General features: G+C 40.8%; 1 protein-coding gene across 1 annotated transcript in view; it reads left to right on the top strand.

Annotated features, from left to right (window-relative positions):
* The window catches only part of ATP6AP1 (ATPase H+ transporting accessory protein 1), a 101,148-nt gene that overhangs the window by 24,314 nt on the left and 59,416 nt on the right, over positions 1 to 17,418 (top strand). Inside the window, exons 4-5 of the mRNA XM_053695777.1 lie at positions 15,311 to 15,504; positions 16,984 to 17,024. Of these exons, the coding sequence (XP_053551752.1) occupies positions 15,311 to 15,504; positions 16,984 to 17,024 (235 nt within the window). The remainder of the gene's footprint in view (positions 1 to 15,310; positions 15,505 to 16,983; positions 17,025 to 17,418) is intronic.

Genomic DNA, 17,418 nt, shown 5'->3' with positions numbered 1-17,418 from the left:
CTGATAGAACAGTATAATTCCTTCATGTGATGCTGAAGTGAACTACTTCAGATGTATGCTTTCACACCTCGTGTACTGTTAAAGGAGGTTTTAGATACCTGGACGACACTGATACTCCTGTTGTTGTCAACTCTTGGAAGTTTTGTAAACTTTATCAGTTTCTACGATTTTCCTTCCTAGGTGGAAGTGTTTCTAGTCGTGCTATGGAGATTCCACAGGAATAGGAGGTACTGAAGATACATTTTCCTCTGTCTCCCGTCCTTTAAAGGATTTTTCTGTCGCTGACTCCATTTAAATGCATGGTGCAATTCGTAGAAGCCTTTCTACTGGGGCCAGAGAGCCTAGACCCCTATGGAGGGTAGCTAGCTCTTTACGGGTCCTTAGATAGGACAGATAGCTCAGCAAGCTAATGCACTGTGACTTAGCTCTGTAGCAGCCCAAGGGTTGCAGGTTCGATCCTCAGCGAGGTCCACTCAGCTTTTCATCCTTCCGAGGTCGATAAAATGAGCAGCGCCTTGAGACCCTTACGGGTGATTAGTAGCACTTTACAAGTTTACAATACAAGGTGCTATTGCATTGTCTTTAGAAGCTGGAGTTTCATTGTTCTTTCAGAGCAATGTTTTGTCGTCTTAGACTTGCTGTGCTAGCCCGCTGATGGCTGTTGTGGCCTAGTGGTTAGCAAGCCTAACTTAAAGGCTCATGGTTTAGAGCTCGAACCCAGTCATGGGCCTTTGTGTCCTTCTTTCAATACGTAACAAAGCAGCATATCTTTTAAAGCATTGTGGCTGATTTATTGGCTAGTGGAGAAACCTACCTGTGGCTCAGTGGTTCAGCCTAGGTTTATAGCTCTGCAGTGGCAGCTTTAATATTTTAGGTTTCTACAATTCCACGCTTCTGGTTTTTCCTTTCAAGGGTGAGACCTTGTTGGATTTGGTCTGGCAGAATTATCCTTCTACCACATGTCAAGATAGTAGGACTAACAGAACGTTTTTCTTTTCCTTTTTCTGCAAGGTTTGTCAGGTCTTGGTATCCAACTAATCTTAGTTTAATCTAAGATTTCCTCCTGTGGGCAGATTTCTCCTCCTATTGTATTTGCTGTCCAGTTTGATGAGAGGTTTTCCTTGAATTGGGTTGAAGATCTTCATCTCTGGGAGTGATTGTTCCAGTCTGGGAACGAGATCTGGGTATTTCCTCAAGTTCTCTCAGGTTCTGACCTTCAAAGTAGTATCAATTTTCCTTTGGTTCAAGAAGGGTCTGTTCATAGCGAACATAGACCTGAAGGATGTGTGTTTTTTGTTTCCATGATCGGAATCTTCTCAAGTTTCTGAGTTTCGTCATCCTAGAAGGACTTCTAGGTCTCGTAATATTGTAAGGGGGATTCTGGGTCATATATGATCAGGTGTCATCCTTCATTCGAGCAAACTCTTTTTCAAGAGACCGTGTCCTGTCTTCTTTTCTATGGTTGGGAAATGATTCTGGAGAAGAGTTCATTTACTCCACCTGCAAGGGTGATTTATTGGGGACCTTCATAGATTATCTAGTAGAAGATCTTTAACTGGGACCAGGTAATTAAGGAGTTTTCCCTTTTGTTCTCCCTGTCTTCTGTCCGGCCACCGGCAATTTCTGGTAGCCCGGTAGATAGCTTAGTCATTTTGTAACAAGATGGTTGGGAGGGAATTGGTCTGGTGGTTTCCATAGCTATCATTCCTTTTGCCATTTTCTCTAAAATGGAGAATGTTCGGATCTGTCTCATTGGATAGATCTAGATCAGTAGATAAGAGACTCCCTCCGGTACTGGTTTTCTGGAGTTCCTGTCTCAGGGCGCGTGCTTCTGGAAAATTTCTGAAAGGCATGGGGATTATTAATCTCGGAAGTGTCTGCGTTCCTCTCTTACAGTTGAGGGCGAGTTTCTTTACTCTAATGGCTTGGCCTCCGTTGTTATTAAATTGACATTTTCATCTCTATGACTTACATCATCTAGTAGGGTGAAGCTCGGAGTTCCTTAGTCTTGTAGGAGGTGATTTGATTGTTCAGTGGCAACTCACAATGGCTGTTTGTTTTCCTCTCTTTAGGGGTGAACAATTGGACTTTTGATCAGATATTTCACTCCGGCGAGTGGTTCTCCGTCCGGAGGTGTTTTCCATGTTAACCCTAAAATGGGGGGGTTCTGGAGTTGGTTTCTGCCGTTTTGGCAGACTGCCAAGCTTATGAGGTTAGGTTCATGGTCGAGTGATTGCCTTGATAAATGTTCTGGTGGGTTTTTTTCTTAGGAATCCGTCTTGCATAACTAATAGCCCCTGCATGGCCTTGCAGAATCTGGTATGCAGACCTAGAGGAATGGTATTCTCTCCCTCCTTGGAGACTGTCTCTGAGGAAGGACCTTCTGAATCAGGGTTCCGTCCTTCATTCTATTTTCGTTATCTCTAAAGCTTACTACTTGGATATTGATTGCTTAGTTGGTCTAAGCGTGGTTTTTCTGACTCTGTCTTTAAGACCATGTTTCAGGCTTGCATGCCAATGACTAGAAAGTTTTCCATAAGATTTAGCGTAAATATCTTATTGGTGTGAATCCAAGGGTTTCTCTTGGAGTTGGGTCAGGATTCCTGGAAATTGTCTTTCTCCAGGAAGGCTTGGAGAAGGGGTTTTTGGTCAGTACCCTCAGGGGTCAGATCTCTGTCCTATCCATTCTGCTGTACAGGTGTCTCATAGACGTGCCGGATTTCCAATCCTTTTGTCAGGCCTGGGTCAGCATCAGGCCTGTGTTAAATCAGTTGCTCCACCTTGGAGTTTTAACCTTGTTCTTATAGCCTTGCATCAGGCTCCGTTTGAGCCTATACATTCCTTGGATATCAAGATGTTATCTTGAAAGGTTTTGTTTCTACTAGGAGAATCTCTGAACTCTCGGCTTTGCAGTATTATTCCCTTTATCTTTTATCCAGATAAGGTGGCTCTGCGTACTAAGTTACTTTTACTTCCTAAGGTGGTTTCAAATAGGAATACTGGTCAGGAAATAGTTGTACCCTATTTCTTCTTATCATAAGGAGTTGTTTGTTCCACAACCTAGATGTGGTGCGTGCGCAGAAATTCTTCTTGCAGGCGACTAAGGACTTCCGCTAGTCTTCTGTTTTGTTTGTCTGTTTTTCTGGGAAACGCAAGGGTCAGAGAGCTACGGCTCATTTTCATTCGCTCTGGCTGAAGACTGTTATCGTTTGGCTTATGAAATTGCTGGACATCAGCTGCCTGAGAGAATTACGGCTGGTTCTTACTGGGCTTTTCAAGCATGAAGTTTCTGTTCAACAAGTTGCAAGGCTGCAACTTGGTCCTCTATGCATACTTTTTTAAATTTTATAAATTTGATATGTTGCTTCTGCTGAGGCTTCCTTTGGGAGAAAGGTGTTTTTTTTTTTTTTGTTATGTTTTTTAAGGCAGTGGTGCCCTCTGTTTATGTTACCTGTCTTGTCCCTCCCTTATCTGTGTCCTCTAGCTTGGGTATTGATTCCCAACAGTAATTGATGATGATCCGTGGACTCACCGTGTCATTAGAAAGAAAACTAAATGTATGCTTACCTGATAAATTTCTTTCTTTCTTGACACGGTGAGTCCGCGGCCTGCCCTGGTTTTCAGACAGTTTTTGTTATATAAATCTCAGGCACCTCTGCACCTTGTGTTGCTTCCTTTCTCTCCTTTTCTTTGGTCGAATGACTGGGGATTGTGGGTAGGGAAGTGATACTTAACAGCTTTGCTGTGGTGCTCTTTGCCTCCTCCTGCTGACCAGGAGTGATATTCCCAACAGTAATTGATGATGATCCGTGGACTCACCGTGTCAAGAAATAAATAAATTTATCAGGTAAGCATAAATTTTGTTATTTTATACTGGATTTTTATATCGGTATCTGTGCATATTCATCTTTATAGTAGTGCCGTTATATGAAAATTGGTGTATGCTGTCCTTTTAAGGAAGATGAGCATTCATGATGGACTGCAGTGGGGACAGGCGGTAGCTTGAGAGACCAGGGAAGATAGAATTGCAGTAGTCAAGGCAGAACGGGACTGGATAAGAATCGGCATTTAATTATAAACAATTTTCCTTTTTACTTCTGTTAACAAAATTGCTTTATTCCCTAGGTAGGCTCATGAGAGCTCAGGAGTGTGCACGTGCCTTTAGCACTCTATCACCTAGATTATGAGTTTTGCGCTAAACCAGGTGCATAAATAACGCAAAAAAAAGGAAGCGTTATTGCACTTTCCATAGCAATTCCATTACAAGTTACACAAAAACCTCCTTGTGCTGTGTGATATGGTACGATAAGCTCCATACTGCACAACAGCCAATGGCTGAGTTTACATGCTTGTGCACGCTTTCCCCCATAGACATCAGTGTTTTTTTTTTTAACACCTGCGATCGTGGAATGGTGATCGCCGTAACGCAACCCCATTGATGTCTATGGAGAAAAGAAAGTTACGTTTAAACCTAACACTCTAACATAAACCCCTTGTCTAAACACCCCTAATCCGCCTCCCCAACATCGCAGACGGTAAATAAAATTATTAACCCCTAAACCGCCGCTCCCCTGACATCGCCAACACTAAATAAAATGATTAACCCCTAAACCGCCCCCATCGCAAACACTAAATAAATATATTAACCCCTAAACCGCCGCCCCCCCCCACCGCTACTTATAGACTAAACCTATTAACCCCTAAACCGCCGCCACCCCCAGATCGCAACACACTAAACTATTAATCCCTAAACCTAAAACACCCCCTAACTTTAAATTAAAATTACAATATAACTATCTTTAAATAAATAAAAAATTACCTGTGAAATAAAAAAACTAAGTTTAAACTATAAATTAAACTAACATTACTATATTAAAAAAATAAACGAAAAATAATAAACCTAACATTACAATATTAACTAATCCTAACACTACGAAATAAAATAAAAAAACTAACATTACAAAAATAATAAAACTCTGATTACAAAAAATAATAAATGAAATTATCCAATATAATAAAAATTACACCTAATCTAATAGCCCTATAAAAATAAAAAAAGCTCCCCCAAAATAAAAAAAACACCCCCTAACCATAAACTACCAATAGCCCTTAAAAGGGCCTTTTGTAGGGCATTGCCTTAAAGGGACAGTAAACACCAGAATTTTTGTTGTTTAAAAAGGTAGATAATCCCTTTTATTACCCATTCCCCAATTTTGCGTAACCAACACAGTTATAATAATATACTTTTTACCTCTGTGATTACCTTGTATCTATGCCTCTGCAAACTGCCCTCTTATTTCAGTTCTTTTGACAGACTTGCAGTTTTAGCCAATCAGTGCTGACTCCTAGGAGCTTCACGTGCCAGAGCTCAATGTTATCTATATGAAACACATGAACTAACGACCTCTAGTGGTGAAAAACTGTCAAAATGCTTTCAGATTAGGAGCAGTCTTCAAGGTCTAAGAAATTAGCACATGAACCTCCTAGATTTAGCTTTCAACTAAGAATACAAAGAGAACAAAGCAAAAGTGGTAATAAAAGTACATTGGAAAGTTGTTTAAAATTACATGCCCTATTTATTTAAATTATGACAGATTTTTTTTTTACTTTACTGTCCCTTTAAGTTAAGCAGCTCTTTTACCTACAATAAATTACAAAGTCCCCCCCCCCACCCAACCAACCCCTTAAAATAAAAACATAAGTCTAAATAAAACCTTAGCTACCCATTGCCCCTAAATGGACATTTGTATGGGCATTGCCCTTAAAAGGGCATTCAGATCTTTTACTGCCCAAAGCCCTAATCTTAAAAACAATAACCCACCCCCAACCCAAAAGAACTAACACTAACCCCAGAAAATCTACTCACGGTTCCTGAAGTCTGGACATCCATCTTCATCCTTCGCGGGGCCATCTTCATCCTTCGCGGGGCCATCTTCTTCATCCCGGTGTTGCAGAGCTGTGGAGACGCGGAGCTTCTTTGCCGGTGGTGCGGACATCCAGCATGGAGGATCCTCTTCATACGGTCACCGCCATAAACTGAAGTTTGAATGCAAGGTGGCTGACATTTTCAAATCAGCCAATAGGATTAGAGCTACTGAAATCCTATTGGCTTATTTGAACAGCCAATAGGATTTCAGTAGCTCTCAGGTTTTTTCCTTTTTTAAAAGTACAGTAAAGTCAAAATTAAACTTTCATGGTCTAGTAAGGGCTTCTTCAACTTTTTCCACTCGCGACCCCTTTTTGTGCAAGGATTTTTTTTTTCGTGACCCCGGGTATATAAAATAGGTATATAAATCTAACATTTTACTGTTAATAAATTATTTGCAAGCCCTGAAGTTAACACACTGCATGGTTATATTAGACTTACAAGTTAAAATAAGCAACAAAGCTAAATGTGTGCGGATACATACAGAAATGAATGTCAAATGTTCTCAAAGCATCATATTAGTAGAATCTTTAGTGTTCTTGCGAATGAGTAACGTTGGTGCTGACAATAGGGTCTGCTCTGCAATATGTATCATTTTATTTGTATCTGTCATGATTAAATTTCCTCTGTGAAAACCACACTGGTCTAAAAGAGGCTGCTCCTGGGTGGTAAATCGCCATAGAACTAGCTGATGAGCTGTTGTTCGTTCCTAGCGCTTCTCTCTTTGTATGCAAATTAATATGACCCTGGGGAAGTCTCCCTATGGATGATGGGGGAAACCAGACGTGGACTCCTTGACTAGTGTGCTTAGAGGAATGTGGCTGCACCTCACTGATGAGGCCGAAACGATCGTCTGGGGTTGTCATTTTCCTTGTTCAGAGGAGAATTGCCTGGTATTTCGGGGCTGGACTGAACTTACTTGGCGAGATCAGACTGATATACTTCAGGAAAGTTTTTCTCTGTGAAAAGCACAACTGGTCTAAAAGAGGCTGCTCCTGGGTGGTAAATCGCCATAGAATTAGCTGATGAGTTAGTTGTTCGTTCCTGGTAGAGCGCTTCTCTCTTCGTATGTTTAAAAAATGTCATCCTCCAGAAAGCTAACTTTGCACATATGATATGGAGAATATCCAGGTCACTTTTATTAAATAGCATTAAAACAAACCTCAAACAATCTAATTGTACACTCAGAATTATAATTGCCTGATGCATAAGATTTTATATTTTTGCCTAATTTAAAAATGAACTGCTTTTCATGTAGAGGTTAGAGAAAAAATGTTCTATGAACTTGGAAAACAAGTTATATATTATTATTCTATTGAGCAAAACCTCAATTTACCTCCAGGCTCCTCTGCGGCAATTGAAGAAATAAACTTATGGGTACCATTAAAGTTTTCAACAAATTAGCCAACAAAATTACTAATTCCGTTGCATATCTTGCATTGACATTTACATAAATGCAATGAGCCCTGGAGCTGCGCGCAATATACATAAAATACAGCGCAAAATAAGAACTGGACCACTCACCTCCACTGCACATCTCCAACACCGCATGCAGGGACTAGCAGGGAGGAGCTGAGAAGTGAGACGCGCTGAAATGGGGGTGCACTAAGAAAAAGAAAAAAGCGTTAGCCCTGCTGCGGACCCGGCACACACACAAACACGACCGCCAGGATCTCACTAGAGTACGCCTCACTGACAGGAAGCACGGGAGGCTGGAGGAGAATACGGTAGATGGTTGGATCAGGTGGCCCCGTGACCCTCACATTAGGGTTACATGACCCCATATGGGGTCGCGACCCACAGTTTAAGAAGGGCTGGTCTAGATCACTGGAATTCAAACCTGTCCTCGGGCCTCCCCAACAGTCCAGGTTTTCTGGATTACCTTGGATGATCACAGGTATACTAACCATGTTAACTAACCAGCTGATTGTTTCTTCTGTTCTCTAGTTCCAATATCCTCAAAATGTGGCCTGTTAGGGAGGACTTAGGACAGGTTTAAAAACCAGTGGTCTAGATAGAGCATGTAATTTTAAACCACTTTCCAATGTACTTTTATATTAAATTTGCTTTGTTCTCTTGGTATTATTTGTTGAAGAGTAAACCTAGGTGGGCTCATAGGACTTTAGGGAAGTGCAAATGTCTTTAGCAGTCTATGGAAGTAGTGTTTGCAACATTGTTTTTAAAAATGTAAAAAAAAAAAGAAGTTACAAATACTGCTGCTATAAAGACACGTGCACGCTCCTGAAGCCCTATGAGCGCACCTAGGTTTACTCTTCAACAAAGTATTTCAAGAGAAAAGAAAAAACAAATTTGATAATAGAAATAAATTGAAAGGTTGTTTAAAATGACATGCTCCATCCAAATCATGAAAGTTTAAAGTGAAGGTAAAGTTGACTTTATTTAAATATCTAATTATAATTGTTACCCTAATTGAATAGTAGTTTCATTCATCACTTTTTTAAATTCTTAGTATAAACTGAGTTTTCGCTGTTTATACTTACTTTTTTTCGCTTTGTAAATTCAACCCGTCCTTTATTATTTATTTTTTATGTCAGGTCACGTTTTTGTAGCAGCCTATTGAAATTCTGGCCGTTAGGCGGCCGTCAATCTACGTCATCCGACTCCTAGATGATCAGCGCATGCGTTCAGAAATATTTTCTTGGCTTGCAAGACAAGCGCGCTCCCGTTTCGCGCATGCCTATTTATATTATTGAATAGCCGACATAATACATGTGTTTCTTCATACGGCACTAATCCTGACGGGCACCACATTTTATTTAAAATTGATTGAAAGTAAGTAACAATGATATTACCATGTTATTACACTTATTTAAGCACTGATTTCTGAAAGTAGTCGCCGCTATGCGCATGCGCAGGTGAATTAGATCCTCGTGAACGCAGTTTGTAGACAAGTATAGAGCGGGTGGGACCGCTCTATACTTCACTATCTCTAAAATAAGGAAGTGTCTGTTAGGAGGAGTCAGGATCGTAACGGAAGAGAAAAATAAAACAAGTTTGTTATATAAATAGATAATGTATTGGGGGGAAAAAAGTTAGCAATTTATTTATTTAAACTATGATTAATACAATAGTGTATACAAATAGGTGAAACTTTACCTTCACTTTAATGTAGCTTTAATTTAGCGCTGAAATTTACACTTCCAAACTAATTTATTTTGTAAGCTAACGGTTTGAACTCATCATTTTGTTTTTTTTGGTGTGACTAGAGCATCAATTGGAGTTCAAATCGCTATTTCACAAAACAAAATTAGTTATGAGGTAGGTGGCCGGAGCACAGGGAATTTGAATTTCAGCGCTACATTAAAAAGTAAGTTTTTTTTTTTTATAGTGCATCTTCATTACAGCTGATGAATTAAACGCCATCTAAAATATCACTAGCATTCCGCATCTGTTTATACAAAGGGGAGAGTTTACTATCACTATATAGGAAATTGATTTACCAGTTATTAAAAATTGTTTGTTTCTTCTGTTAAGTGTGATCAGTCCACGGGTCATCATTACTTGTGGGATATTAACTGCTCCCCTACAGGAAGTGCAAGAGGATTCACCCAGCAGAGTTGCTATATAGCTCCTCCCCTCTACGTCACCTCCAGTCATTCTCTTGCACCCAACGACTAGATAGGATGTGTGAGAGGACTATGGTGATATATTTAGTTTTTATATCTTCAATCAAAAGTTTGTTATTTTATAATAGCACCGGAGTGTGTTATTCCTTCTCTGGTAGAATTTGAAGAAGAATCTACCTGAGTTTTTCTATGATTTTAGCCGGAGTAGTTAAGATCATATTGCTGTTTCTCGGCCATCTGAGGAGAGGTAAACTTCAGATCAGGGGACAGCAGGCAGATTAATCTGCAAAGAGGTATGTAGCAGTTTATTATTTTCTGACATGGAATTGATGAGAAAATCCTGCCATACCGTTATAATGTAAACTCAGCCTTGAATGCAGTAGATGTAGCTGATATCAGGCTGTCATGTGTGTATATTTTACACTTCAGTTTTCTGGGAAATGGTACTTCTCTGGCTTTTAAACTGTATACATAGACTTAACCTATTTTGCAGGGACTTGCAATAGGTTTTAAATGACAATTAATTATTGAGGTAAAACGTTTTTTTGCTGGCATGTAAAAACGTTTTTTTTCTCTGAGGTACTGGGTGAAAAAATGTTTTGGGCACTTTTTTTCCACTTGGCAATAGTTTTGATTTAAATTAGAGCAGTTCACTGATCCCTCTCACTGTTATGTGTGTGGGGGAGGGGCCATTTTTGGCGCTTTTACTATGCATCAGAAAAACTCAGTCAGAGGTTCATTTTCTTCCTGCATGATCCGGTTCATCTCTACAGAGTTCAGGGATCTCAAGAGTCTTTTTTGAGGGAAGTAATCATTACAGCAGAGCTGTGCTGATTGTATTGACTGTGATATAAAAAACGTTTATTTGTGTATTTTTTTTCTGCTGCCTGGGTTAGTTATCATTTGCTGAGGGGAACAATCCTTTGCTAAAACTGTATATTCTGACAAAGATTGATGCTATAACTTAATTATTTTATCTGTTATAATATTTTTCTGTGCTTCTTAAAGGCACAGTTCGTTTTCATATTATTTGTAAATTACTTTGAAAAGTATTTCCAAGTTGCTGTTTATTTGCTAGTGTGTTAAACATGTCTGATTCAGAGGAATATCTCTGTGCTATATGTGTTAATGCCAAAGTGGAGCCCAATAGAAATTTATGTACTAAATGTATTGATGCTACTTTAAAAAATAGTCAATCTGTACAAATTGAACATATTTCACCAAACAACGAGGGGAGAGTTATGCCGACTAACTCGCCTCACGTGTCAGTACCTGCATCTCCCGCTCAGGAGGTGCGTGATATTGTAGCGCCGAGTGCATCTGGGCGGCCATTACAAATCACATTACAAGATATGGCTACTGTTATGACTGAAGTTTTGGCTAAACTACCAGAACTAAGAGGTAAACGTGATCACTCTGGGATGAGAACAGAGTGCGCTGATAATGCAAGGGCCATGTCTGATACTGCGTCACAGTTTCCAGAACGTGAAGACGGAGAGCTTCATTCTGTGGGTGATGGTTCTGATCCAAATAAACTGGACTCAGACATTTCAAATTTTAAATTTAAGCTTGAGAACCTCCGTGTGTTACTAGGGGAGGTATTAGCGGCTCTGAATGATTGTAACACAGTTGCAATCCCAGAAAAAATGTGTAGGTTGGATAAATATTTTGCGGGTACCGACGAGTACTGACGTTTTTCCTATACCTAAGAGACTTACTGACATTGTTACTAAGGAGTGGGATAGACCCGGTGTGCCTTTCTCACCCCCTCCTATATTCAGAAAAATGTTTCCAATAGACGCCGCCACACGGGACTTATGGCAAATGGTCCCTAAGGTGGAGGGAGCAGTTTCTACTTTAGCTAAGCGTACCACTATCCCAGTGGAGGATAGCTGTGCTTTTTCAGATCCAATGGATAAAAAATTAGAGGGTTACCTTAAGAAAATGTTTGTTCAACAAGGGTTTATATTGCAACCTCTTGCATGTATTGCGCCTGTCACGGCTGCAGCAGCATTTTGGTTTGAGTCTCTGGAAGAGACACTTCAATCATCCACACTAGATGACATCACACACAAACTTAAATTCCTTAAGTTAGCTAATTCATTTATTTCAGATGCCGTAGTACATTTAACTAAACTTGCGGCTAAAAATTCAGGATTCGCCATTCAGGCACGCAGAGCTCTGTGGCTAAAATCCTGGTCAGCTGATGTTACGTCTAAATCTAAATTGCTTAATATTCCTTTCAAAGGGCAGACCTTATTCGGGCCCGGCTTGAAAGAGATTATTGATGACATTACAGGAGGTAAAGGTCATGCCCTGCCTCAGGACAAGGCCAAAGCCAAGGCTAGACAGTCCAATTTTCGTTCCTTTTGTAATTTCAAAGCAGGAGCAGCATCAACTTCCTCTGCACCAAAACAGGAAGGAGCTGTTGCTCGCTACAGACAAGGCTGGAAACCTAACCAGTCCTGGAACAGGGGCAAACAGGCCAGAAAACCTGCTGCTGCCCCTAAGACAGCATGAATTGAGGGCCCCCGATCCGGGACCGGATCTAGTGGGGGGCAGACTTTCCCTCTTCGCCCAGGCTTGGGCAAGAGATGTTCAGGATCCCTGGGCGTTAGAGATCATATCTCAGGGATACCTTCTGGACTTCAAATCCTCTCCCCCAAGAGGGAGATTTCATCTGTCAAGGTTGTCAACAAACCTAACAAAGAAGGAAGCGTTTCTACGCTGCGTACAAGATCTTTTATTAATGGGAGTGATCCATCCAGTTCCGCGGTTGGAACAAGGACAAGGGTTTTACTCAAATCTGTTTGTAGTTCCCAAAAAAGAGGGAACCTTCAGGCCAATCTTGGATTTAAAGATCCTAAACAAATTCCTAAGAGTTCCATCGTTCAAGATGGAAACTATTCGAACAATTTTGCCCATGATCCAAGAGGGTCAGTACTTGACCACAGTGGATTTAAAGGATGCTTACCTTCACATACCGATTCACAGAAGTCATTACCGGTATCTAAGGTTTGCCTTTTTAGACAGGTATTACCAGTTTGTAGCTCTTCCATTCGGACTGGCTACGGCTCCAAGAATCTTCACAAAGGTTCTGGGCACTCTTCTGGCGGTACTAAGACCGCGAGGAATTTCAGTAGCTCCGTACTTAGACGACATACTGATACAAGCTTCAAGCTTTCAAACTGCCAAATCTCATACAGAGATAGTACTGGCATTTCTAAGGTCGCATGGATGGAAAGTGAACGAAGAGAAAAGTTCTCTCTTTCCACTCACAAGAGTTCCCTTCCTGGGGACTCTGATAGATTCTGTAGAAATGAAGATTTACCTGACAGGTTAACAAAACTTCAAAATGCATGCCGTGTCCTTCATTCCATTCAAGAGACCAGAAATTCTCTTCTATGGTGGCTTTATCGGCCACATCTGTCCAGGGGAATGCCATTCAGCAGGCCAGACTGGTCAATTGTAACAACAGACGCCAGCCTACTAGGTTGGGGCGCTGTCTGGAATTCTCTGAAGGCTCAGGGACTATGGAATCAGGAGGAGAGTCTTCTTCCAATAAACATTCTGGAATTGAGAGCAGTCCTCAATGCTCTTCTGGCTTGGCCCCAGTTAGCAACTCGGGGGTTCATCAGGTTCCAGTCGGACAACATCACGACTGTAGCTTATATCAACCATCAGGGAGGGACAAGAAGCTCCCTAGCAATGATGGAAGTATCGAAGATAATTCGCTGGGCAGAGTCTCACTCTTGCCACCTGTCTGCAATCCACATCCCGGGAGTGGAGAACTGGGAGGCGGATTTCTTAAGTCGTCAGACTTTTCATCCGGGGGAGTGGGAACTTCATCCAGAGGTCTTTGCCCAAATACTTCGACGTTGGGGCAAACCAGAGATAGATCTCATGGCGTCTCGACAGAACGCCAAGCTTCCGCGCTACGGGTCCAGATCCAGGGATCCGGGAGCGGTCCTGATAGATGCCTTGACAGCACCATGGACCTTCAGGATGGCTTATGTGTTTCCACCTTTCCCGATGCTTCCTCGATTGATTGCCAGAATCAAACAGGAGAAAGCATCAGTGATTCTAATAGCGCCTGCATGGCCACGCAGGACTTGGTATACAGATCTGGTGGACATGTCATTCTGTCCACCTTGGTCGTTACCTCTGAAACAGGACCTTCTGATTCAGGGTCCTTTCAAACATCAAAATCTAACTTCTCTGAAGCTGACTGCTTGGAAATTGAACGCTTGATCTTATCAAAGCGTGGTTTTTCTGAGTCCGTTATTGATACCTTAATACAGGCTAGGAAGCCTGTTACCAGAAAGATTTACCATAAAATATGGCGTAAATACCTATATTGGTGCGAATCCAAAGGTTACTCTTGGAGTAAGGTTAGGATTCCTAGGATATTGTCTTTTCTACAAGAAGGTTTAGAAAAGGGGTTATCCGCTAGTTCCTTAAAGGGACAGATCTCAGCTCTGTCCATTCTGTTACACAAGCGTCTGTCAGAAGTTCCAGACGTTCAGGCTTTTGGTCAGGCTTTGGCCAGGATTAAACCTGTGTTTAAAGCTGTGGCTCCACCATGGAGTTTAAACCTTGTTCTTAACGTTTTACAGGGTGTTCCGTTTGAACCCCTTCATTCCATTGATATAAAGTTGTTATCTTGGAAAGTTCTATTTTTAATGGCTATTTCCTCGGCTCGAAGAGTCTCTGAGTTATCAGCCTTACATTGTGATTCTCCTTATTTGATTTTTCACTCGGATAAGGTAGTTCTGCGTACTAAGCCTGGGTTCTTACCTAAGGTAATCACTAACAGGAATATCAATCAGGAGATTGTTGTTCCATCCTTGTGCCCAAATCCTTCTTCGAGGAAGGAACGTCTTTTGCACAATCTGGATGTAGTTCGTGCCCTTAAATTTTAGTTACAGGCAACTAAAGATTTTCGACAAACGTCTTCCCTGTTTGTCGTTTACTCTGGTCAGAGGAGAGGTCAAAAAGCTTCTGCTACCTCTCTCTCTTTTTGGCTTCGTAGCATAATTCGTTTAGCTTATGAGACTGCTGGACAGCAGCCTCCTGAAAGAATTACAGCTCATTCCACTAGAGCTGTGGCTTCCACTTGGGCCTTTAAGAATGAGGCCTCTGTTGAACAGATTTGCAAGGCTGCAACTTGGTCTTCGCTTCATACTTTTTCCAAATTTTACAAATTTGACACTTTTGCTTCCTCGGAGGCTATTTTTGGGAGAAAGGTTCTTCAGGCAGTGGTTCCTTCTGTATAAAGAGCCTGCCTATCCCTCCCGTCATCCGTGTACTTTTGCTTTGGTATTGGTATCCCACAAGTAATGATGACCCGTGGACTGATCACACTTAACAGAAGAAAACATAATTTATGCTTACCTGATAAATTCCTTTCTTCTGTAGTGTGATCAGTCCACGGCCCGCCCTGTTTTTTAAGGCAGGTAAATATTTTTTAAATTATACTCCAGTCACCACTACACCCTTGGCTTCTCCTTTCTCGTTGGTCCTTGGTCGAATGACTGGAGGTGACGTAGAGGGGAGGAGCTATATAGCAACTCTGCTGGGTGAATCCTCTTGCACTTCCTGTAGGGGAGCAGTTAATATCCCACAAGTAATGATGACCCGTGGACTGATCACACTACAGAAGAAAGGAATTTATCAGGTAAGCATAAATTATGTTTTTTATGTGCATTTACTATAAAGAGAATTACTATATCCCAACCATACGTGCAAACTTTCTGAGAAATAGCGATTCCATAACGAAATGTTTATATCATTGCAGAGCATCATGGAGTCTTCTCCTTCTTCCCTGGTGCTGCCTGCAGTGGATTGGTACGCTGCCAACGTTCTGCCCACCTACTTGAAAGAAAAGCTGGGTGGCAACCCCTTGCACGTGGACCAGTCAACCCTTCTGGAGCTGCGACTGAATGCCAGCATCCCATCTCTGCTTATTGTTCGGTTGCCCTATGCTAGCAAGTAATTATCACATTTGTAGAGTTGGGGCATATGTTTAGGTTTGGGTGTTACAAGCAGGCAATAATAAGAATGGCAGACAGTCAAGATATTTGCTGCCAGGTTTTCCTTAAAGTGATTGTAAAGTTTAATGAATAAGTGCCCGTTATCTAAAAATATTCTTTGATTAAACTTTACAATGAGTTCCATTCGAGGCTTGTTGTGACGTTCAAACAACTGTATAAGTCCCGCCTCAATCTGTGACTTCACAGATTGAGGCGGGACTAATACATTTTTTTTTTTTATACTTCACAATAGCGGAGTACACGGCTCTAATTCGTTAAACTTTACAATGACGCTTCTTTTTAAAAATACCTTTTCTTTATGGAAAGCAGACTGGCAATCCTCCACCCGCAGCTCCTGCTGTATTTAGCAGATCGATGACGAATCCGGCTTCCTCCAATCATTGCATGCCCCCTTTGGCGTCCAGGACGTGGGACAACACAACGATTGGAGGAAGACGGATTCGTCATAGATTTGCTAAATACAGCAGGAGCTGCAGGCAGAGAATTGCGAGTCTGCTTTCCATAAAGAAAAGGTAAGTATTTTAAAAAAGAAGCGTCATTGTAAAGTTTAATGAAGTATAAAAAAACAACCGTATTAGTCTCGCCTCAATCTGTGAAGTCACAGATTGAGGCGGGACTTATACAGGTGTTTGAACTTCACAACAAGCCTCGAATGGAACTCATAGCAACAGTGTACATGGGGTCTTGGACGTTTCACTTTTGTAGCACTGTTATCCGACTTGTGATATGTCACCTTGATTTTATTGTACGCGTTTTTTAATAGGTTATTTTATAAAGAAGTATTCTTGCTGAGTGGCATTCCTGAGGTTATTTGAACCATCTGTAACACACTTTTCAATACTTAAAGCTGGCTGCACAGAACGACGGGTGTGATATTTTTTAGTTACAATTAAAGGGACAGGAAACCTCAAAAATAAAATTCATGATTCGGATAGAAGATACAATTTTAAATAACGTTCAAATTTGCTTCATTCTTTTGTTATCCTTAGCTGAAAGAACAGCATTGCACTATTGGCAGCTAGCTGAACACATGTAGTTAGCCAATCACAAGAGACAAATGTGTGCAAGCACCAATTATCGGCAGCTTCCACTAGTGTAGGATATGTGCGTATTCTACTTAAACAATGGATACCAAAGGAACAAAGCACATTTTAGAATAGAAGTGATTTTATGTGTCTTAAAATGACATACTCTGTCTGATTCATCCCTTTAAGAGGGACGTTTATAGTTTTGCACTGTGTTCTAATTTTCTTTTGTATGTGCTTACTTTGTGAGACCAGAAAAACACTGAGGTTAAGAAAATGTAATTCTGGGACATTTTATATCCTTTGGCTTGTGCACAGTGTAATTTAGGTCTTTGCTAATGTAATATAAGGAATTTGGAAAACTATTTTTTTTTTCGTTTTTCTTTTTTTAGCTCCGGTTTGGTGGCCGCTAAGGATGTTCTAAGAACCAATGGTAAGTTAACTCAGAATTAGTTAATTTGTATGAAGCTTTGGTGCCTTATTACCCATATCTTCAGTCTTATGATATTATTGTATAAAACATTTTTCAGTGCTCTAGTACCCTGTCTCGAGTCACCATATAGGTAGAGCAGCACCTATAGATGGGCCCAAGGTTCTGATGACACTGGCCCAATAGAAGTGCGTATTTAAATTAATTCTTGAGAGTTGTGCAGGTTCTACATATGAAGAATAAAGCTAATGGTCACAGGCCAGAACAGATGTTTAAACTTAAAGGGACAGTCTACACCAGAATTTTTATTGTTTAAATAGATAGATAATCCCTTTATTACCCATTCCCTAGTTTTGCATAACCAACACAGTTATATAAATACACTTTTTACCTCTGT

This window comes from Bombina bombina, chromosome 12 (assembly GCF_027579735.1).
Source record: "Bombina bombina isolate aBomBom1 chromosome 12, aBomBom1.pri, whole genome shotgun sequence".
Taxonomy (NCBI): Eukaryota; Metazoa; Chordata; class Amphibia; order Anura; family Bombinatoridae; genus Bombina; species Bombina bombina.
This window is presented reverse-complemented; position numbering and strand designations above follow the sequence as displayed.